The sequence below is a fragment of the Notolepis coatsorum genome (genome assembly GCF_963971535.1).
Source record: "Notolepis coatsorum genome assembly, chromosome: 1".
Classification (NCBI taxonomy): domain Eukaryota; kingdom Metazoa; phylum Chordata; class Actinopteri; order Aulopiformes; family Paralepididae; genus Notolepis; species Notolepis coatsorum.
Window position 1 is genome coordinate 312,163,021 of NC_140165.1, and position 23,492 is coordinate 312,186,512.

Below are 23,492 nucleotides of genomic sequence, written 5' to 3' on the forward strand. Positions count from 1 at the left end.
GACAATGACATATTGTTCTCTGTTGTACAAGTAATCTTCAATTAAACTCAAAATCCATTGTAAAACTTGTTTTTTAAAACCATGACATGACCTTTTGATAGCAAATTTCATAATTCGAAGAAAATGCCTGAAGTGTATACATTTTTCTCAAGAGCAGATGTAATCTTTTCTCTAAGCTGTGCGAGAGACATGCATGTGTAATAATTATTTCTAAAACCGCGTTGATATTCATATACAATATTGTTGGCATCTAGATGATTCAGTATTCATTTTTTTTTATTCTTTTTTTCTAGCATTTTTACAGCTTTTATTGGTCACGCAGGACCGACAGAGGAGAGGGCGAACGGGAGGAGAGGTGGGGAGGACATGCGACAAATAACGACGGGAGCTGGGATCGAACCCGGGTCGGCCGCGTAGGTGCGCGAGACACTATGGTATGCGCCACGAGGGCGCCCCATGATTCAGTATTCTGATATATACCAATTTCTCAAGTATTTTAGAAAAACGTGGGCGATCAATATGGGACGATAGTTTCAGAAGAAGGAAGGATCGTCAGCTTTAAACAGCGGAATGACCTTGGCAACTTCAAGATCATGACGGATAATATCAGATTCAAGGGACAGAGAAATAATGAATGTCAGAGGATAAATAATTGATGTTGCAACCTTTATGATCAGCGATGCTGTGATTTCATCATGACCAGCCGAAGAATCCTTAAAGGGGAACTATCTTATAAATGGCCTTTTTCAGTGTTTAGCATTGTTTCCTAGCTATGTGAACTTATATTAATATGATCTATGTCTCTAATTCTCATATTGGCGCATTCTTCCAATTCTCCTCTCACAATATTCACCCTCACTGAACTGAGTCATTTGAAAATGTGCCCTATATGTGATGTCATATAGTCACTGCTGCATGTTAATGTTCAGGCGGGGCCGAACATTAGCTCAGTGGTTTAGGAGCCCAGGCTCAAAACAGCTCGAGATCTTGAGGTAGAAAAATGCTGTTTTTGAGGACTTGATTAGAAATACAAAACAATGAATAAAAAAAATATATATATTACAGAGGTGTTCCATAGACTCACAGGAATTGTGTAAAAGTGCCCAAATAGTGAAAGAAATAGTAAAATAGTTCCCCTTTAAGGCTCATAATGATGATGAAGTTGAGTACTTCTGAAGGCTTCACAGGTTCAAAGGTATTCAGAGAGGGATGGTCTTTATTCATATAGTCGGTGGGAGAACCACTAGTTGTCAGACATGGTCCCACATTATACAAAAAATGTATAAAATGTATCAGTAATTTTTTGTGATGTATCTGTTATCCTTACATCATCCTGAAATGCAGATGGTGGTGGAGTAGAGGAGAATTTTTTTTTAATGTATCCCATTTATTGATTTAATATTGTTTGATGATCCGGTGAATTTGTCACTATAATATTTCCGTTTGGCATTTCTAAGAAGACGGTTGCGTTTGTTCCCAGAATTTCTATATGTAGCGCTATTCAGGGGAGTAGGGCTTTGCCTATCATATAACTTATTTTTCTTAAGAGCAGATTTCCTAAGATCAGATTTCCTAGGTTTTCTCTGTGCCCATTGTTATCAGAGAACTTAATACATATCAGTCATCAACTAAGATCTTGGCTCATGGAAATAGATAATATCGTATCGTATCATATTAATAATAAACTATGCCAACATTAAATATGGCTGCTCTCTCTCTGTTGTCATCTTGCCAGTCTGTCATTCTGTCTGTTGAGTTGTCTTTGCTAATTGTATTTACTGCTGTCATTCTTTTACCCTTTGTCTATGTGGCTGCTCATTTGTACATGTTGTGTTGTCTAGTAGCCTTTCACAACATGCTTGTTTGCTTGCTGTAGTGTATCTACAGTAGTGTATCTAGTGTATCTACAGTAGTGTATATATTCTAGTGTATCTACAGTAGTGTATCTAGTGTATCTACAGTAGTGTATCTAGTGTATGCTAGTGTATCTACAGTCATCTAGTGATTCTGTCCCTGACACTTTGTCGTTATGTTTTTTTGCTGCCTTGTTGTCCAGTCGTTAACGCTCTATTACATCGATGTTACATACATTATTATTACATGCATGTCTGTGTTTTATTTTAGGTAGCCGATGCTAACCTTGCACGGCAGCTGGCTTCACCAGATCACCAGATCACGAGATCACAAGATCACACAATAATCCATTTAGTCAGGCTTCAAGTTGTGTGATTGTGCCCAAACCACAGTGGTTTGGACCAATCAGCATCCTTTGAGAAACTACTGGCAGCTAGGGGGCGTGGTTTAGATGCAATTACCTGCCAAGTGTTGGCCCTATTCCAAACCGTTTCAAAGGAGGACCTGCCAAGTGTTGGCCCTATTCCAAACAGTTTCAAAGGAGGACGTCCCAGATGGTTGTGTGTAACGGACCATCTGGCAGGTCAGGTTAAGCCAATGCCTCTGACCAGGGACTACAAATTAAAACTAGCCCTTGTAGTTAAATTAGCATATTTACAGAAATGTTCATTCATAATGCATCTTCCCTGTTAAATAACTACATAAGTATTCTCTCTGTTGTTGCAAAAGAAAGTACATCTATGATCCACATGCATTAGTATTGAGAAGACGTTGAATTGACTCATACACATTCCCTAATCCTTTACGCTGAACTCCTTCTTCGCACGATTCGAAGCGAGGCCGACGAAAACATCCACACTGCACATCAACGCCACCCCCGAGGCGGTGCCGACAGAAGCAGCCTCACCACACTCACCAGCCCTCAGCAGCATCATCCTCACGGAGCACGAGGTGAGACGCACACTGAAGGGAGTGAACCCTAGGAAAGCGGCGGGGCCGGACGGTGTCGTGGGACGGGTGCTGAAAGACTGCGCTGACCAGCTGACGGGGGTCTTCTTCACTAAGATCTTCAACCAGTCCCTGTCCCAAGCCATCATCCCACCCTGCCTGAAAACCTCCATAATCATCCCGGTCCCAAAGAAGAACTCCATCAGTTCCCTACCCATGAAGGTCTTTGAAAAGACACTCAACCCCACATCATCTCTAGCCTCCCACCCGGACTAGACCCCCACCAGTTTGCATACAGAGCCAACAGGTCCACGGAGGATGCCATCGCCACAACTCTCCACTGTACCCTGTCCCATCTGGAGAGAGGGGGGGGGCTACGCACGGCTGCTCTTCGTGGACTTTAGCTCTGCATTCAATACCATCCTGCCTGACAGACTAGTGCCCAAACTCATGGATCTTGGACTAAACCATCCCCTCTGCCGGTGGTTCAAGGACTTCCTGTCTGACCGCCCCCAGAGGGTCAGGATAGGCCCCCACACCTCCACAGCCTCAGCACCGGATCCCCCCAGGGCTGCGTGTTGAGTCCCCTTTTTTACTCTATTTACACCCACGACTTCACCGCAGTCCACCCCAGCAATACCATCATCAAGTTCGCTGACGACACCACCGTGGTGGGCTGTATCTCAAAAGGTGACGAGACCGCGTACCGCGATGAGGTAGAGCAGCTGTCAGCCCTGTGCAAAATCAACAACCTGCAGCTGAATAAGCTAAAAACCCAGGAGATGATCGTGGACTACAGGAGGAAGAAGACCAACATACAGCCCCTGTACATCGAGAGAGTCTTGGTCATCAAATTCCTGGGTGTTCACCTGGAGGATGACCTGACCTGGAGAACCAACACCAAGGCGATCGTGAAGAAGGCACAACAGAGACTCTACTTCATGAGAATACTCAGGAATTACCACCTCAGACAAGACCTGCTTGTGTCCTTTTACCGCTGCTCCGTGGAAAGCATCCTCACCTACTGCATCAACGTGTGGTTCCTCAGCTGCACAGCCGCAGAGAGGAAGGCGCTCCAGAGGGTCGTCAATTCGGCCCAGAAAATCATCGGATGCTCTCTCCCCTCACTGGAAGAACTATACAACCCCTGCTGTCTTAAGAAGGCAGTCAAAATACTGAAGGACCCACACCACCCGGGCAACAAACACCTCATACGGCTGCGCTCGGGCAGGCGTTTCAGCGTCATGCCCACCCGGACTAACAGACTGAAGTTTAGTCTTTATCCCAGGGCCATATGTGCACTAAACTCAGCTACAATTTTAAACAACAATCCCCCCCCCCCCGCACACACACACACACAACACTAAGGGATAGTGCAATTATCTTTTATACCCCCCTGTTTATGTTTATGTTATGTCTATTATGCCTTACTCTTGTTTTTATATTTAATACTGTGTTTAGGACTGTGTTTTGTATGATCTAGGACTGTGTGACGGCTAGCACCTAGGGCTGCATTTTAAATATCGTTGTAACACTGTAACAATGACAATAAAGATCATTCTATTCTATTCTATAACCGCTACATGCCTATCCATAACCAAGAAGAGTCCCCCAACTCACATCACTATCTGAGGGGAGGAGGTGGAGATGGTGGAGACGTACAGTCCTTGTTCCTGGGAGTTCACTTGTACTTTAAACTAGACTGTCGAGGCCCTCTAGAGGAAGGGACAGAGCAGGACAACACAGAGGCCCTCTACAGGAAGGGACAGAGCAGGACAACACAGAGATCCTTTACAGGAAGGGACAGAGCAGGACAACACAGAGTCCCTCTACAGGAAGGGACAGAGCAGGACAACACAGATGCTCTACAGGAAGGGACAGAGCAGGACAACACAGAGGCCCTCTACAGGAAGGGACAGAGCAGGACAACACAGAGGCTCTACAGGAAGGGACAGAGCAGGACAACACTGAGGCCCTCTACAGGAAGGGACAGAGCAGGACAACACAGAGGCTCTACAGGAAGGGACAGAGCAGGACAACACAGATGCCTCTACAGGAAGGGACAGAGCAGGACAACACAGAGGCCTCTACAGGAAGGGACAGAGCAGGACAACACTGAGGCCCTCTACAGGAAGGGACAGAGCAGGACAACACAGAGGCTCTACAGGAAGGGACAGAGCAGGACAACACAGAGGCTCTACAGGAAGGGACAGAGCAGGACAACACAGAGGCCCTCTACAGGAAGGGACAGAGCAGGACAACACAGAGGCCCTCTACAGGAAGGGACAGATCAGGACAACACTGATGCCCTCTACAGGAAGGGACAGAGCAGGACAACACACAGGCCCTCTACAGGAAGGGACAGAGCAGGACAACACAGAGGCCCTCTACAGGAAGGGACAGAGCAGGACAACACTGAGGCCCTCTACAGGAAGGGACAGAGCAGGACAACACAGAGGCTCTACAGGAAGGGACAGAGCAGGACAACACTGAGGCCCTCTACAGGAAGGGACAGAGCAGGACAACACAGAGGCCCTCTACAGGAAGGGACAGAGCAGGACAACACAGAGGCCCTCTACAGGAAGGGACAGAGCCGGACAACACTGAGGCCCTCTACAGGAAGTCTGTAGTAGCCAGTGTCCCCTTTTTCGCCATGGTATGTGAGGTAACATCAAGGGACACCAACAAACTGAAAAAGCTGGTGAGGAAGACTAGCTCCGTGGTGGGAGTCGAGCTGGTCAAACTACAGGTGGTGGTGGCGGAGAGGAGGATGCGAAGGAAGCTGGCCGCTATCCTGGATAACCCCTCCCACCCCCTCTATGAGGAGCTAGCCAAGATGAGGAGTACGTTCGGTTCAGCCATAGACTCATACCCCCCACCTCCCACGACACACCAGAAATCGCCTCTGTCAGTCCTTCGTGCCAATAGGCCATCAGGCTTCACAACCGTGGGCACAGACTGCTGCCAATAGCTGGAGGACGAATGGCTGCAAAACTCAAGCTACAGTACCGTTTGACTCTTAACTACTAAATCCTACACGAACTCTGGCACAGTGCGTTGTTATTATTATTGTCAATAGAGTATACATACTGTATGTCTCACCCGTCAGTGTGTTATTATTATTATTATTATTATTATTATTAAGGATAGAGTATACATATGTCTCACCTATCCGACTGACCAGACCTTCACCCATATCTTTTTTTACTGCTTATTTCTTTATTCATATTTTATCTTGTTCTTACCTCTACTCTGACATTTGTATTATCTATATTCTATTGGCATTTCAATTCCCCTGCCTGTACCTGTACCTCCCCTCCCCCGTGCTGTTACAACACCTGAATCTCCCTCAGGGGATTAATAAAGGAACATCTTATCTTAAACCTTCACCACTAACCTTGAAATCAACATGTCCTTGACCCAAAATGTCCTCACGATCAAGATGTCCCCGCAAGAAAGGTGGACTGTCAAAGAGACACACACACACACACACACACACACACACACACACACACACACACACACACACACACACACACACACACACACACACACACACACACACACACACACACACACACACACACACACACACACACACACACACACACAGACATAGAGAGACAGACATGTACTCACGTCGTATGGCTCTGAGTCGGGGTATAACTCCAGGGCTGGCAGGGGGGGTGGTGGTCTCACTGCCCTGCGTCTTCCTCTTGTCCACACTGGGAGACGCCTGTACTGTGATCTTGTGCTCAAAACCTGAGGCCAGGAAAACGAGGAGGAATCCATCATCATTACTTTATTACATCATTCCCCCGAACTATGAATCACTAAAAAGACACTTTTTAACTGCTGCTGTGACCCATTGTCACCTCCATATGTATTGTAAACACTGTGAATCGGAACGTGCAATGTTACTCACGGTGCCTTGTATATATCTTATACCCTTTAAAAAAAACATCTATTTTTACCTTGTTTTTTTAGCACTCGCTTGTATTTAAATTGTATATATTTTTTTGATAAGTATCGTGTGATTTTGTGTGAAGGGCGGACTAGCAAAGTAAGATTTTCATTGTACGGCAAACGGTCTGTTTAACTGTGCACATGACAATAAACAATCTTGAATCTTGAATCTTTACTGTACAGTCAGCAAACTATAAGGGCGTGTAAAACCACCTGCACTAGATGAATGAATGAATGAATGAATGAATGAATGAATGAATGAATGAATGAATGAATGAATGAATGATCATTGCATTCATATAGCGTTTTTCTCTAGACTCTTCGACTCAAAGCACTCCCCACAATGTAGCAATATTGCCTCCACTGTGTAGCACCCAACCATGGGCTACACAGGCTCAAAGGCTGCCATACACTGGCACCGGGCACACATCACACTACTACACAATGGCTGAACGGATCAGGAGACATGGATTGATATCAGCCAATTAAGGGGGGAGGGAGGGAGGGGTGATTAGCCTTGATGTCAGGGACCTGATTGGGAATTTGGCCAGAAACGTACTATCTATGTACAGCACCAGCAAGTTGAAGATAAAAATTTCAATATCAAACGTTCTTTTGTGTTTGTTGTGATGATGAGATCTGAAGCTTCATTGTGTGAAGAAGGATGAAAGCAGTGCATAGCGTCACAATGGAGCAGGTGCATAATGATGCTGAACCTCAGTCTGTACTGACATCATGTGGTTCCATTCCTACCATGTGAGCACAGTGTGAACCCAGAGTCTTCAAACGGGCTAAAGCGTTACTACACCGTGGGACAGATGGTGACGATCTTGTCGTGCATTCATGAGAAGTGGGAACCGGGACGTTTCCAACGCAACAACCTCGGAGCTCCAACTCTCTCAGGTTGGAAAACGTGACATAGGCTATATGGTAGCTATAAGTGCAGAGAGCCACCAGAGGCTGCTACTATAGGGAGGTGTAGTGGTCACATCATTGCCGTCTTTCGTGTTCCACCCTCGGTTCCGACGCAATGTATTTCCCCATTGTCTATTTCTAAATCGTCTCGTTTTAAAAACAAATAAAGCATTAACATTTGCATGGTGTGCTTATTCATCCACAATCTATACTGTAGCTCAACATGAAAATATTCGCAATTAATAAAAAAAAAAATCACCAAATTGTATTTCAACCAAAAATGCTTAAACAATTATGTTAGTGATAGAAGGGAACAAATTTTGTGCAAAAATGGAAATATTTTCAATTTCCATGCGTCAGAATTGTTACAATAGCCGATAATCCATTTCCCCAATGATAAATCCCTATATGGGTGGAACAACCAGTGACGTCAGACTACACCTCCCTATTACTGCTACTACTGTTTGCAGTTATAGTTTGTCCCTCAACGAACGACGTATATATCACGCCAGTTAGGATACCTTATGTATACTGCACCTGTGTATACTGTATACTTTACTTACTCATAGTATATACTCAGATTCTAAGTGTTATTGACCATATTTATTGTATTAACGTATAATATAACTGATGGGACATGCAGAAGACCCTCATCTGAACCTTACTTGCTCATGTGCTTATATTCAGAGTTACCTATATTGTTTACGCTGCTTATTTTTACTGTATATATAATATACTTGTATTACCTATACTTGTGTCTTCTACTATTACCCTGCCCATACCTGTACCTCCCCTCCCCCATACTGCTATGATGCTTGAATTTCCCCAATGGGATCAGTAAAATAATATCTTATCTTAATTGTACATGTTCACCTTACTGCAGCAATGCAAACGGCTTAAAGTATACAGCATACTCAAAACAACTTTTTAAAATTAAACAGACTTATTAGTTAGATGGATGCAGTTCAGTCACCATTCAAGAGGTATTATTTTTTTCAACTAGGAGGTCAGAAACCTCCCAGTTCTGACTTTGCACTAATGGCATTTATATGCTTCTCCATCGGCTAAAATGTTGGGTGCATCACTACCAATGCAATGGCCTCTTTCACCCACCAGAGGGCAGACTGATGCAGTTGCTGTCTCTGCCCAGCTTGAGTAGTCTGCTCTTCTTGAAGTGGCCCTTCCTCTTCTTCACCCTGGGCTTCTCCTGGTACATCTGGTGGATGATGATGTTGAGTTCTCGCTCCACTATGTCTATCTCCCTCTCTGCCAGCTCCTGCTCTCTCCTCCTCAACTGTTCCTCCTGTTCCCTCTGCTCCTCCGCCGCTCGAGCCAACGCCTCCTCCCAGGACCTCAGCTCCTGTAACGAGGAGAGGAGAGAGGAGGGGGAGAGGAGAGGAGAGGAGAGGAGAGGAGAGGAGAGGAGAGGAGAGGAGAGGAGGCGAGGAGAGGAGAGGAGAGGAGAGGAGAGGAGAGGGAGGGAGAGGAGAGAGGAGAGGGAGAGGAGAGAGGAGGAGAGGAGAGGAGAGGAGAGGAGAGGGAGAGGAGAGGAGAGGGAGAGGAGAGGAGAGGAGAGGAGAGGAGAGGAGAGGAGAGGAGAGGAGAGGAGAGGAGAGGAGAGGGAAAGGAGAAGAGAGGAGAGGAGAGGAGAGGAGAGGAGAGGAGAGGAGAGGAGAGGAGAGGAGAGGAGAGGAGAGGAGAGGAGAGGAGAGGAGAGGAGAGGAGAGGAGAGGAGAGGAGAGGAGAGGAGAGGAGAGGAGAGGAAAGGAGAGGAGAGGAGAGGAGAGGAGAGGAAAGAAAGGGAGAGGAGAGGAGAGGAGAGGAGAGGAGAGGAGAGGAGAGGAGAGGAGAGGAGAGGAGAGGAGAGGAGAGGAGAGGAGAGGAGAGGAGAGGGGAAAAAAGGAGAGGAAAGAGGAGAGGAGAGGAGAGGAGAGGAGAGGAGAGGAGAGGAGAGGAGAGGAGAGGAGAGGAGAGGAGAGGAGAGGAGAGGAGAGGAGAGGAGAGGAGAGGAGAGGAGAGGGGAAATATTGGATAGAACATAATGTTATGTTATTATGAGATTCTGTGTTACAGGAACTTATCACCTCCTCAGGATGTAGCCGTTGCCATGGTAATTCCAATTTGCACCCCAGAAAGACACAGACACAGCTGGATACATTCAACCCCACACATAGCATCTGGCAGTGCATTCAGTGTACTGTACTGCATGTGTCTTTTTAATGTCCCAGAACAAGACTATACATTCCATTATGTGAGCAATCTACCGATCTACAAGGGGCCTTTCCAGATACAGTATGATGAATTACAGCGAGAATCCATTTTTGGTCGACGTCCAGTCAAGATGTTTCAATCACATGGATCATTTTGTCCAAAACGATGTATTATTGAACAGACACCCGATGGGGGGGGGGCGCTCACCTTCTCTTTGGCTCTGAGCTCGTCGAACATCTGCTGGATCTCCAGCCTCCAGTCCTCCTGTAAGGAGTGGAAGGACTCAAGGGGCATCTGGAACATGGCCGACTGCTCGATGGCCAGCAGCCGCGTCAGGATGCTGCCGAAGCAGGGCCGGCTGCGGGGGTTTGGGCTCCAGCACTCTGCACGGGGAGGAGAGGGTGGAGGGGGCTGATGACTGATCTGTTCTTACCTTTTATTCTATATATCTTATCGTCATTTTGCATTTAGCATTTTCTTTTTGCATTTTTTTGTACCTCATTGTTTGCATTTTTGTACTTCATTTGTACTTTAGGAGGTTGTACTTTTTCAGTTTTTGGTTTGTATATTGTATATTTTGTATAGTGTGTTTGGACTTTATTATTTTTACTTTTCTTTGACTGTATGAAGCACATTCTCGGCAGGCACGTACAGAACCAAGCATTTCACTGTAATGTACATGACAAATAAAAACAATTATTTTTCTTAGACTACTAGAGAACACCTGTATTCTGAGTTATGATCAACTAATTCTAAGATTATTCTAAAAAGCTTTATTTTCCCCCCACATCCATGAGTCAATCGCTTTACAATTTTGTTCCTCACATTCACCCGTTCACTCACACACCGACGGCGGAGGGTGCAAGGTGCCGACCTGCTCATCGGGAGCAATTACGGGGTTAAGTGTCTTGCTCAAGGACACTTCGACACGCTGCCCAGGAGGTGCCGGAATCTAACCCGGAACCTTCAGATGACCACTCCTGAGCCCTATATTCCAAAATGTAGTTGTCAATTCTACCAGGTTATTTCTAGTTAGAATAATGTGTCCATGGATTATTCTGCGTGGGCCTATGAGCCGCCCTCACGGTGTTGTGAGTGCAGGGTGTACATTAGGCCCAATCTGCTGGTCCACTCTGCAGTTACTTCTTTTGCCAAAAAGCCAGGCCCACAATGTGATACTACTACAATCCTTTGTTTCATGAAAACACCAGTGAAGCAGGAGTTGAAAATAGATTTGATTAATGGGCCACAAGGACTTCACACAAACTGCAAACACTGCTCTTTAAGTTTCAAGTTTCTTTATTAGTTGTCATACAGAAGTACAGAATACTTTTATACAAAATGCTTCTTTCTGTTACGCTCCAGAGACTGTGCTAGACAAAGGGATAAGTATAAGATAAAATAAGTATAGCAAGTATAAAATAGAAGTCACGTACGTAGACACAAGTGTTCAGTATGTACATATGTACAATGTTCAATGCAGAGTAGAAGTAACTGAGTTACCATACAATATACTATACAATATACTAATATACAATATACTATATAGTGCAAAGCAGAAATGGGATGAGGTACAATTTAGGTACAATTTACAGTAAGGTGTACTGAGGTATGGGTTGTAGTGCAAATTCTTTGCCAATAAATATAAAGTGTGTTTAGGTGTTCTAAAGTGTGTAGAGTGGGTGCTGCAGTGAGTTGTTTGTTTAAAGTGAGTGTGTGCGTGTGGATGTGTGTGCTGTGAGTGCTTTTGATGGTTGTTGCATAGTGTTATTGTTCGTTGAGCAACCTGATGGCCTGGGGATAGAAGCTTCTTCTGAGTCTTTCTGTGCTCGCCTTAAGACTCCGGTATCGCTTGCCTGACCGCAGCAGTTCAAAGAGGCAGTTGTTTGGGTGGCTGGAGTCTTTGATAATTCTCTTAGCCTTACCCCTGCACCGCTTGTTGTAAATGTTCTGGAGAGTGGGAAGCCCCCCTCCAATTGTGCGTTCGGCTGAACGGGCCACTCTCTGTAGTCTGCTGCGGTCTTGTGCGGTGCTTGATTGATTGATTGATTGATTTTTATTGTGGAGTAAAAGACAGCATCCAAGGGATAAAAACATGAGAAAGTGCAAGCACTTATTTCCATCATGGTCCCTGATTTTGGACATGGACAGACATCATAAAACATAGAGCATCATAATAAAACATACTAAAACAGAGCATCATAATAAAAACATAGAGCATCATAATAAAACATAGAGCATCATAATAAAACATAGAGCATCATAATAAAACAAAGATCATCATAATAAAAAACAGAATAAAACATAATAGCAACCCCATACAAAAAAAAGCACTTCCTACCCTCTCCTTCCTATGGCTATTCTATACTTCACTGGCTAGCCATTTCTTTGTGGCACGTCTAAAACTTCCCCCCTCTTCGATGTTTTTCAGGGCCACTGGAAGCTTGTTCCTCCTGCTATTCCCAAACCAGGAGGTGATATTGCCAGTCAGGATGCTCTCTATTGTGCATGAGTAGAAGTTCTTAAGGATCTTCTGACTGACTTGGAACTTCCTTAGGCGCCTGAGGAAGTAGAGGCGTTGCCGTGCCTTCTTCACAACACTGTCAATGTGTGTGGTCCATGTCTTTGCAGGTAATGTTGAAGAAGAGACAACGAGGAGGTTCAATACGCAGATAAACAGTGTGGAGGTTTGCTAGGAAAGGAAGAGGAAAGCAGATGAGAGAGAGATGGAGATATGAATAAACAGAGAGATTAGGGGATGAACACGGATAGGATGAAGGAGAGGAAGCGAGAGGGATGAGGAGTCAATGAGGAGTCTGCAGGAAGTGTGGCATGGTGGTGTAGTGGTTAACACTGTCGCCTCACAGCAAGAAGGTCCCGGGTTCGATTCCCGCTTGGGGACCAGGTTGCCGGGTTGCCAGGTACCCAGGTGGGGTATCTCCCGGGCCTTTCTGTGTGGAGTTTGCATGTTCTCCCCCCGTGCTCGCTAACCCCCACACCGCAACCCATGTCTGCTCCCAGTGTAGGAGGTGCTGAAGGAAGCGTAGGAGGTGCTGAAGGAAGCGTAGAAGGAAGCGTAGGAGGTGCTGAAGGAAGCGTAGGAGGTGCTGAAGGAAGCGTAGGAGGTGCTGAAGGAAGCGTAGGAAGTGCTGAAGGAAGCGTAGCAGTGCTGAAGGAAGTGTAGGAGGTGCTGAAGGAATCGTAGCAGTGCTGAAGGAAGCGTAGCAGTGCTGAAGGAAGCGTAGCAGTGCTGAAGGAAGTGTAGGAGGTACTGAAGGAATCGTAGCAGTGCTGAAGGAAGCGTAGGAGGTGCTGAAGGAGGTACTGAAGGAATCGTAGCAGTGCTGAAGGAAGCGTAGGAGGTGCTGAAGGAAGCATAGGAGGTGCTGAAGGAAGCATAGGAGGTGCTGAAGGAAGCGTAGGAGGTGCTGAAGGAAGTGTAGGAGGTGCTGAAGGAAGCATAGGAGGTGCTGAAGGAAGTGTAGGAGGTGCTGAAGGAAGCGTAGGAGGTGCTGAAGGAAGCATAGCAGTGCTGAAGGAAGCGTAGGAGGTGCTGAAGGAAGCGTAGGAGGTGCTGAAGGAAGTGTAGGAGGTGCTGAAAGAAGCGTAGGAGGTGCTGAAGGAAGCGTAGGAGGTGCTGAAGGAAGTGTAGGAGGTGCTGAAGGAAGTGTAGGAGGTGCTGAAGGAAGCGTAGGAGGTGCTGAAGGAAGCGTAGGAGGTGCTGAAGGAAGCGTAGGAGGTGCTGAAGGAACTGTAGGAGGTGCTGAAGGATGTGTAGGAGGTGCTGAAGGAAGCGTAGGAGGTGCTGAAGGAAGCGTAGGAGGTGCTGAAGGAAGCGTAGCAGTGCTGAAGGAAGTGTAGGAGGTGCTGAAGGAAGTGTAGGAGGTGCTGAAGGATGTGTAGGAGGTGCTGAAGGAACTGTAGGAGGTGTTGAAGGAAGCGTAGGAGGTGCTGAAGGAAATGTAGGAGGTGCTGAAGGAAGCGTAGCAGTGCTGAAGGAAGCGTAGCAGTGCTGAAGGAAGTGTAGGAGGTGCTGAAGGAAGCGTAGGAGGTGCTGAAGGAAGCAGGAAGCGTAGGAGGTGCTGAAGGAAGTGTAGGAGGTGCTGAAGGAAGCGTAGGAGGTGCTGAAGGAAGCGTAGGAGGTGCTGAAGGAAGTGTAGGAGGTGCTGAAGGAAGCGTAGCAGTGCTGAAGGAAGCGTAGGAGGTGCTGAAGGAAGCGTAGGAGGTGCTGAAGGAAGCAGGACGCGTAGGAGGTGCTGAAGGAAGCGTAGGAGGTGCTGAAGGAAGCGTAGCAGTGCTGAAGGAAGCGTAGGAGGTGCTGAAGGAAGCGTAGGAGGTGCTGAAGGAAGCGTAGGAGGTGCTGAAGGAAGCGTAGGAGGTGCTGAAGGAAGCGTAGGAGGTGCTGAAGGAAGCAGGACGCGTAGGAGGTGCTGAAGGAAGCGTAGGAGGTGCTGAAGGAAGCGTAGCAGTGCTGAAGGAAGCGTAGGAGGTGCTGAAGGAAGCGTAGGAGGTGCTGAAGGAAGCGTAGGAGGTGCTGAAGGAAGCGTAGGAGGTGCTGAAGGAAGTGTAGGAGGTGCTGAAGGAAGCGTAGCAGTGCTGAAGGAAGCGTAGGAGGTGCTGAAGGAACTGTAGGAGGTGCTGAAGGAAGCGTAGGAGGTGCTGAAGGAAGCGTAGGAGGTGCTGAAGGAAGCGTAGGAGGTGCTGAAGGAAGCGTAGGAGGTGCTGAAGGAAGCGTAGCAGTGCTGAAGGAAGCGTAGGAGGTGCTGAAGGAAGCGTAGGAGGTGCTGAAGGAAGTGTAGGAGGTGCTGAAGGAAGCGTAGGAGGTGCTGAAGGAAGCGTAGGAGGTGCTGAAGGAAGCGTAGGAGGTACTGAAGGAAGCGTATGAGGTACTGAAGGAAGCGTAGGAGGTACTGAAGGAAGCGTAGGAGGTGCTGAAGGAAGCGTAGGAGGTGCTGAAGGAAGCGTAGGATGTGCTGAAGGAAGCGTAGGAGGTGCTGAAGGAAGCGTAGGAGGTGCTGAAGGAAGCGTAGGAGGTGCTGAAGGAAGCGTAGGAGGTGCTGAAGGAAGTGTAGGAGGTGCTGAAGGAAGCGTAGGAGGTGCTGAAGGAAGCGTAGGAGTGCTGAAGGAAGCGTAGGAGGTACTGAAGGAAGCGTATGAGGTACTGAAGGAAGCGTAGGAGGTACTGAAGGAAGCGTAGGAGGTGCTGAAGGAACTGTAGGAGGTACTGAAGGAAGCGTAGGAGGTGCTGAAGGAACTGTAGGAGGTACTGAAGGAAGCGTAGGAGGTGCTGAAGGAAGTGTAGGAGGTGCTGAAGGAACTGTAGGAGGTACTGAAGGAAGCGTAGGAGGTGCTGAAGGAAGTGTAGGAGGTGCTGAAGGAAGTGTAGGAGGTACTGAAGGAAGCGTAGGAGGTGCTGAAGGAAGCGTAGCAGTGCTGAAGGAAGCGTAGGAGGTACTGAAGGAAGCGTAGGAGGTGCTGAAGGAAGCGTAGGAGGTACTGAAGGAAGCGTAGGAGGTGCTGAAGGAAGTGTAGGAGGTGCTGAAGGAAGTGTAGGAGGTGCTGAAGGAAGCGTAGGAGGTGCTGAAGGAAGCGTAGGAGGTACTGAAGGAAGCGTAGGAGGTGCTGAAGGAAGTGTAGGAGGTGCTGAAGGAAGTGTAGGAGGTGCTGAAGGAAGCGTAGGAGGTACTGAAGGAAGTGTAGGAGGTGCTGAAGGAAGCGTAGGAGGTGCTGATGGAAGCGTAGGAGGTGCTGAAGGAAGCGTAGGAGGTGCTGAAGGAAGCGTAGGAGGTGCTGAAGGAAGCGTAGGAGGTGCTGAAGGAAGCGTAGGAGGTGCTGAAGGAAGTGTAGGAGGTGCTGAAGGAAGCGTAGGAGGTGCTGAAGGAAGCGTAGGAGGTGCTGAAGGAAGCGTAGGAGGTGCTGAAGGAAGCGTAGGAGGTACTGAAGGAAGCGTAGGAGGTACTGAAGGAAGTGTAGGAGGTACTGAAGGAAGCGTAGGAGGTGCTGAAGGAAGCGTAGGAGGTGCTGAAGGAAGCGTAGGAGGTGCTGAAGGAAGCGTAGGAGGTGCTGAAGGAAGTGTAGGAGGTACTGAAGGAAGCGTAGGAGGTACTGAAGGAAGCGTAGGAGGTGCTGAAGGAAGTGTAGGAGGTGCTGAAGGAAGTGTAGGAGGTGCTGAAGGAACTGTAGGAGGTGCTGAAGGAAGTGTAGGAGGTGCTGAAGGAAGCGTAGGAGGTGCTGAAGGAAGCGTAGGAGGTGCTGAAGGAACTGTAGGAGGTGCTGAAGGAAGTGTAGGAGGTGCTGAAGGAAGCGTAGGAGGTGCTGAAGGAAGTGTAGGAGGTGCTGAAGGAACTGTAGGAGGTGCTGAAGGAAGCGTAGGAGGTGCTGAAGGAAGCGTAGGAGGTGCTGAAGGAACTGTAGGAGGTGCTGAAGGAACTGTAGGAGGTGCTGAAGGAAGTGTAGGAGGTGCTGAAGGAAGCGTAGGAGGTGCTGAAGGAAGTGTAGGAGGTGCTGAAGGAAGCGTAGGAGGTGCTGAAGGAAGCGTAGGAGGTGCTGAAGGAAGCGTAGGAGGTACTGAAGGAACTGTAGGAGGTGCTGAAGGAAGCGTAGGAGGTGCTGAAGGAAGCGTAGGAGGTACTGAAGGAACTGTAGGAGGTACTGAAGGAAGCGTAGGAGGTGCTGAAGGAAGCGTAGGAGGTGCTGAAGGAAGCGTAGGAGGTGCTGAAGGAAGTGTAGGAGGTGCTGAAAGAAGTGTAGGAGGTGCTGAAGGAAGCGTAGGAGGTGCTGAAGGAAGCGTAGGAGGTGCTGAAGGAACTGTAGGAGGTGCTGAAGGAAGTGTAGGAGGTGCTGAAGGAAGCGTAGGAGGTGCTGAAGGAAGTGTAGGAGGTGCTGAAGGATGTGTAGGAGGTGCTGAAGGAAGCGTAGCAGTGCTGAAGGAAGCGTAGGAGGTGCTGAAAGCCTGACAATATGAGAAATGCTGAACTAGCTTCCTCTAATACTCTATTATAGATGACCCAGCCAGGCCTTCCCCAGCAGGAAGAGCAGCTTTCAAGTTTCAAGTTCAAGTTTCTTTAATATTTGTCATACAGAAGTACAGAATACTTTTATACAAAATGCTTCTTACTGTTGCGCTCCAGAGACTGTGCAAGACAAGATAAGTATGAAATAAAATAACATAGTAAAATTAGAAGTAAAAAAAATGAGGTCACAGTGTTCAGTTTAGACATATGTACAATGTTCGATGCAGAATAGACGTAGTTACCATACAATATACAATACTGTGCAGTGTACTAATATACAATACTATATAGTGCAAGGAAGAAATGGAGAAATGGGACGAGGTGCAATTTAGGTACAATTCACAGTAGGTGTACGAGTTGTAGTGCAAATCCTTTATCAATAAATATAAAGTGTAAGTGTGTTTGTGTGATCTAAAGTGTGGAGAGTGGGTGCTGCAGTGTGTTGTTTGTTTGAGTGAGTGTGTGCGTGTGGGTGTGTGTGCTGTGTGCATTTGATGGTTGTTGCATAGTGATTATTGTTCGTTTAGCAGCCTGATGGCCTGGGGATAGAAGCTTCTTTAGAGGGGAAGGGCTTAAGTCAATTTGGAATGTAGGGCAGGTGTGAGTAAGGTTTTGTACAAGCCCATTGGGCTTCGTTCCCTCCAAGCACTGTTTTTTTTTTTTTTAAATAATGTGCTAAATAAATAAACTAAAACTAAACTAAGGTTCACCACTCCACCTATCAGGTGCTTCAAAACAAACTGAAACATTGACCTGAGCTATAATACAAAGGCCTTAGATACACATTCACTGTAATTATTGAAACAACGCTATAGGTCTATCCCCTGTGTTAGGATGAGAGGATAACAGTTTTCTCCATTTTCCTTCCTTTCATAGGCATTTCGTATATATGAGCTGGTTTTCATTGAGTTAGTTGAGAAATGATGGGTGTCAAGCTGTTGATAACTCTTACCACCTAAACTGCACGGACTACAACGTATAACGCATATCATGCCAGTTAGGGCACCTTATGTATACTGCACCTGTGTGTACATTACTTACCCATAGTATATATTCAGATTCTAAGTGTTTATTGATTATATTGTTTACACTGCTTATTTGTTATCTTTATTATAGTTGTATTGCCTATATTTATGTCTTGTACTAGTAGTACCATGTCTGTACCTGTACCTGTACCTCCCCTATGCTGCTATGATGCCTGAATTCCCCTAAGGGGAGCAATAAAGGAATATCTTATCTTATCTTATAAACGTGTGGGAATGAGTGTGCACCAGTGGGAGCCAGAACTAATCACCGCAATAAAGTTCAGTCGAGGTTTCCAGAGGAGCACGAAGAGTGTGTAGCGCAGAACAGGAATGTGTGGTTAGATGGACTTTCCACTATTTGCCACGTTATAGGACTCCATGCATCCGACAGCCCATGGACCAACCAATGAAAAACCTACAAGAACCTGCACTAACTATGGGATCGACCGCCGGCCAGGTCCCGCCGCTCAAGAGAGCTCAGAGAGAGTCGGCACCAAGACTGTGATCTTGTAAAAGGTTTGTTTATGTTAGTAATGTTTGTAAACATTGGAGTGAAACGGACCTATATTCCAATTTACAATGGGTTAAAAAATATAATCTAAAAGCAAGTTAGTGAAACTGACCTCATCCCCTAATCCAACTAATGTTACCCATTACTGTACATTTATATTTACATTTAGTCATTTAGCTGACGCTTTTATCCAAAGCGACTTACAAGTTCTGTACGACAGGTCATCAGGAAGGGTACAACTCTATCAGCTGAGTAACAATGTTCATCAAAGTGTTGAGTGCTACAGTGTAGGTTAGTTTATTAGGACAAGTGCATGACAGTAAGGTTAGTTAGGGTTACTTAGATATATATATATATATATATATATATATATATTTTTAGATAATGGTGATAATAACTGTAGCTCTTACTGTAGCTCTTACCATTACTCTAGCTATTAGCTCCCAGCAGGGGAGGGAAAGGCCCTCAACTGGTCTACTTTGAACAAAGCTTGAAGTAATATATAATGTATTATGGCTCCGGCCGTTTCAAGTGAGTGAAGCTGGCCTGGCGTGGTTCTGGCTGGCTCTTACCTCCCAGCAGGAGGGCGAATGGCTCGGGGCAGGTGGAGGGGACGGGCAGGGTGAGCTTGTTCATGGCCACACCGTAAGCCACCGCCAGCGCGTCAATCTCCCGGTACGGGACCTCCCCCGTCAGCAGCTCCCAAAGCAACACACCGAAACTACGAAGGGAGAGAAGAGAGAACGGAACGGAGAACGGAAAGAGACAGATGAGAAAACAAGTGGCGGGACTCGATTAAAAATGTATCGAATTAATTTGAGACTTTATAGTTAATTAATCTAAATTAATCAATTTTATTTATTTGTATTTTTTTTTGTATCTCTCTTTCTCTGATTTTTCTCTGTTTTCTCCCCGTCCCAATTTAGTCATTGTGCGCATGTTCTCCTACTGGTCGGTACAAGGGAACCCTGAAGTATCCGCACGCTTCCTCCGACAGCCAGTGGCTCTCTTCTCACCTGGCAGCGAGGGCTCTCATTGGTGAAGTGTAACGTGTGGGAGGTCACGCTGCCTTCCTCAAGTCCTGCCTCCGCTGAGCAAGTGCCCAGACCTGACGTGTAGGCGTCGCTGTCCACAACGCCAGTTTCCCACCCATGGCTTCCCTCCCCCTAACTCAGCCAAACGAGTTAGTATAGCGATCAGCCCAAGCCAAGGCAATGCTGACTCCGGGAGTCTCTTGCATTGGTGACGAGCGCAATCTCCGCTACGCCACCTGACCGCCCCTAAATTAATCACATTTTAATCGCATATCAATATTTGATGCGAAAAGCAAAACATTTTCAATTCAAATAAATTTTGGTATACGAGTGAGTCAATGAATATACATTATACATACGTTTAAGCAGCAAAATCCAGTATTAGCTACTACACAGACCAACAGATCAATGCAATTTTTAACAAAGTGCAGCAATTTTAGGATTAATATATATATAGCGCAAAGGACCTTTTGTAAACTCAAGCACTTTCGGGGTAAAAGTAAAACGCAGTACTTTCAAGTACATTCCAGAACAGTTGACCATTGAAAAAAAAACTCTTGATTGATCTCAATTTCTCTTATTTAATTTTCTTTTATGAACAAACCAGACTAAGAATAAAAGTAATTTGCGGTGTAATATACTTTATACTTATAGCACATGCATGAGTCTGGTCTCCTTTGAAAGGTAACATTCTTACACAATAAAGAAAAATCTTCATGCGATTAAATGCATCAATTTATTTTACTTTTAAATTTGAATTCTTTCTGTAGTTAATTAATATAAAGCGATAAAGTCCCGGCCCTAAAACACACATCGAGTTATGCTTGAATTATCACTGTCAGGCTGTATCACATCAGACGGACATGACGGATAGTAGTTTGGTTCTGTCGCGGCGCTTTGTGAACATAAATGAGCACAGTGACAGCTTTTCAAAAGCGTGATAGAGTACAGTACATTATGTTTTACTATCTTCATGCCATGGGGTACTTAAATGCGACACAAGATTCCCAGGCACACCTAATTATCACTCCTCCTTCAGCTGCCTGTCACACACAGCAGTGTTTATCATACAACAAGAGAAGAGAAACAGGCTAAAAATAACTGCTCTACACTGATTTTCTTCTACAATCCAGCAGAATCTCAAGACACTCTATGGCACAACAACAGTGTTGCCTCTATGTGCTGGTTGAGAAGCGCTGATATGGACCAAGGTAATAAGTATAAGTATTTCCCTTATTCAGCCCTCTTTTTATTCAGAGGACCTAAAGTGTGTAGAGCTGGTCTCATTGGGCACATTTAGATCCATTTTGAGTGAGCTGATGATTTGTGTGATTGATTTGATATATTTCAACCTTATACTACGTTGTCTGTCTGCAACCCTGTTAAATGTGCTGCTGGCCCTGTCTTGGCCAGAACACTCTTGAAAAATATTTATTTCATTTATTTTTTTATTATTATGTTGGTTAATTATAGATTAATAGATAAATAAATAAATAAATAAAACATTTTAGGTAGCTGAACCTGACATAGCTATTCCCAAACCAAATAAATAATGCATATATTATGTGCACAAATACTACTTAATTAGCTAATTTTCCTTGGCTATATTTATAGATATTTTTAAAGAACATTTAAAAAAACATTTAAAAAATTTGTGTTTTCATTCAAAACCGATGGACCTGGAACGCAGATATAATTAAGCAATAGCTAACGACAGGCCATGGTATATGGTTATTATATCACAGCTAAGGGGCGTGGTTCATGACAGGCCATGGTTATTATGTCACAGCTAAGGGGCGTGGTTCATGACAGGCCATGGTATATGGTTATTATATCACAGCTAAGGGGCGTGGTTCATGACAGGCCATGGTATATGGTTATTATATCACAGCTAAGGGGCGTGGTTCATGACAGGCCATGGTATATGGTTATTATATCACAGCTAAGGGGCGTGGTTCATGACAGGCCATGGCATATGGTTATTATGTCACAGCTAAGGGGCGTAGTTCATGACAGGCCATGGTATATGGTTATTATATCACAGCTAAGGGGCGTGGTTCATGACAGGCCATGGTATATGGTTATTATATCACAGCTAAGGGGCGTAGTTCATGACAGGCCATGGTATATGGTTATTATATCACAGCTAAGGGGTGTAGTTCGGCCCGACACAAAACTGCCACTGTGTTTGTTGCCTAGAAACACAAAGTGAATGGGGCCAGTGTATTTACCTCACTGCTCTAGAGGAACACAAAGTGAATGGGGCCACTCCAGTGTATTTACCTCTAGAGGAACAGAAAGTGAATGGGGCCAGTGTATTTACCAGTCTAGAGGAACACAAAGTGAATGGGGCCAGTGTATTTACCTCTTGATGAACACAAAGTGAATGGGGCCAGGGTATTTACCTCTAGATGAACACAAAGTGAATGGGGCCAGTGTATTTATCTCTAGATGAACACAAAGTGAATGGGGCCAGTGTATTTACCTCTAGAGGAACACAAAGTGAATGGGGCCAGTGTATTTACCTCTTGATAAACACAAAGTGAATGGGGCCAGTGTATTTACCTCTAGAGGAACACAAAGTGAATGGGGCCAGTGTATTATCTCTTGATGAACACAAAGTGAATGGGGCCAGTGTATTTACCTCTTGATAAACACAAAGTGAATGGGGCCAGTGTATTTACCTCTAGATGAACACAAAGTGAAGGGGGCCAGTGTATTTACCTCTAGATGAACACAAAGTGAATGGGGCCAGTGTATTTACCTCTTGATAAACACAAAGTGAATGGGGCCAGTGTATTTACCTCTAGATGAACACAAAGTGAATGGGGCCAGTGTATTTACCTCTTGATGAACACAAAGTGAAGGGGGCCAGTGTATTTACCTCTTGATGAACACAAAGTGAAGGGGGCCAGTGTATTTACCTCTAGAGGAACACAAAGTGAAGGGGGCCAGTGTATTTACCTCTTGATGAACACAAAGTGAATGGGGCCAGTGTATTTACCTCTTGATGAACACAAAGTGAAGGGGGCCAGTGTATTTACCTCTTGATGAACACAAAGTGAATGGGGCCAGTGTATTTACCTCTTGATGAACACAAAGTGAAGGGGGCCAGTGTATTTACCTCTTGATGAACACAAAGTGAAGGGGGCCAGTGTATTTACCTCTAGAGGAACACAAAGTGAAGGGGGCCAGTGTATTTACCTCTAGAGGAACACAAAGTGAAGGGGGCCAGTGTATTTACCTCTTGATGAACACAAAGTGAATGGGGCCAGTGTATTTAAATGTATTTACCTCCAGACGTCGCTGCTCTTGGAGAAGAGGGAGAGCTTGATGACCTCCGGGGCCATCCAGGCGTAGGTTCCTGCCGCGCTCATCTTGGTGGTCTGGTGCCACTCCCTGGCCAGGCCGAAGTCTGTGATCTTCAGCGTCTTCCCGCTCAGATCCTCCTTCTCCATGGGCTCCTGGATGAGGACTGAGGACAAGACAAGAGCAGAAAGAAATGCATTACATACATAACAAAACTAATAATCTAATAATTAGGGATGTCCGATATTATCGGCCTACCGATATTATCGGCCGATATTGGCATTAAAATGTGATATCGGAAAATATCGGTATCGGTTTAAAAAAAAATAAAAAAATAAAAAAATTAAATATTTTTTTTACATTTCTATAACCTTTATTTACCCAGGCAAGCAAGTAAGAACAAATTCTGATTTTATTTATTGTCAAAAGTATGCATAATGTTGTGTTAATTCCACAACAAGAGATATGTAATGTTAATTACCTGAAATTATTCCGTTTTTTGGGGCGGGAAACCCTGCATATATCGGTATCGGTTGATATCGGTATCGGAAATTAAGAGTTGGACAATATAGGTAAAAAAGCCAATATCGAGCATCCCTACTAATAATATATAATATAATAATGAATTAATAATTATTGCAATGTTTCACTCTTTCCACCATTCCACCCCCACATTTATTTACAGTATAGACAGTGATGCAACTCT

The 23,492-nt window shown here is 45.5% G+C and overlaps 1 protein-coding gene across 1 annotated transcript in view; it reads right to left on the reverse strand.

Moving 5' to 3' along the window:
- Nucleotides 1-23,492, reverse strand: part of map3k10 (mitogen-activated protein kinase kinase kinase 10) — a gene marked incomplete at its 5' end in the record, with an annotated part of 56,749 nt that overhangs the window by 11,563 nt on the left and 21,694 nt on the right. The window contains 5 exons of the mRNA XM_084311499.1: nucleotides 6,442-6,564; nucleotides 8,797-9,043; nucleotides 10,102-10,277; nucleotides 19,016-19,164; nucleotides 22,772-22,952. Coding sequence (XP_084167625.1) covers nucleotides 6,442-6,564; nucleotides 8,797-9,043; nucleotides 10,102-10,277; nucleotides 19,016-19,164; nucleotides 22,772-22,952 — 876 coding nt within the window. The remainder of the gene's footprint in view (nucleotides 1-6,441; nucleotides 6,565-8,796; nucleotides 9,044-10,101; nucleotides 10,278-19,015; nucleotides 19,165-22,771; nucleotides 22,953-23,492) is intronic.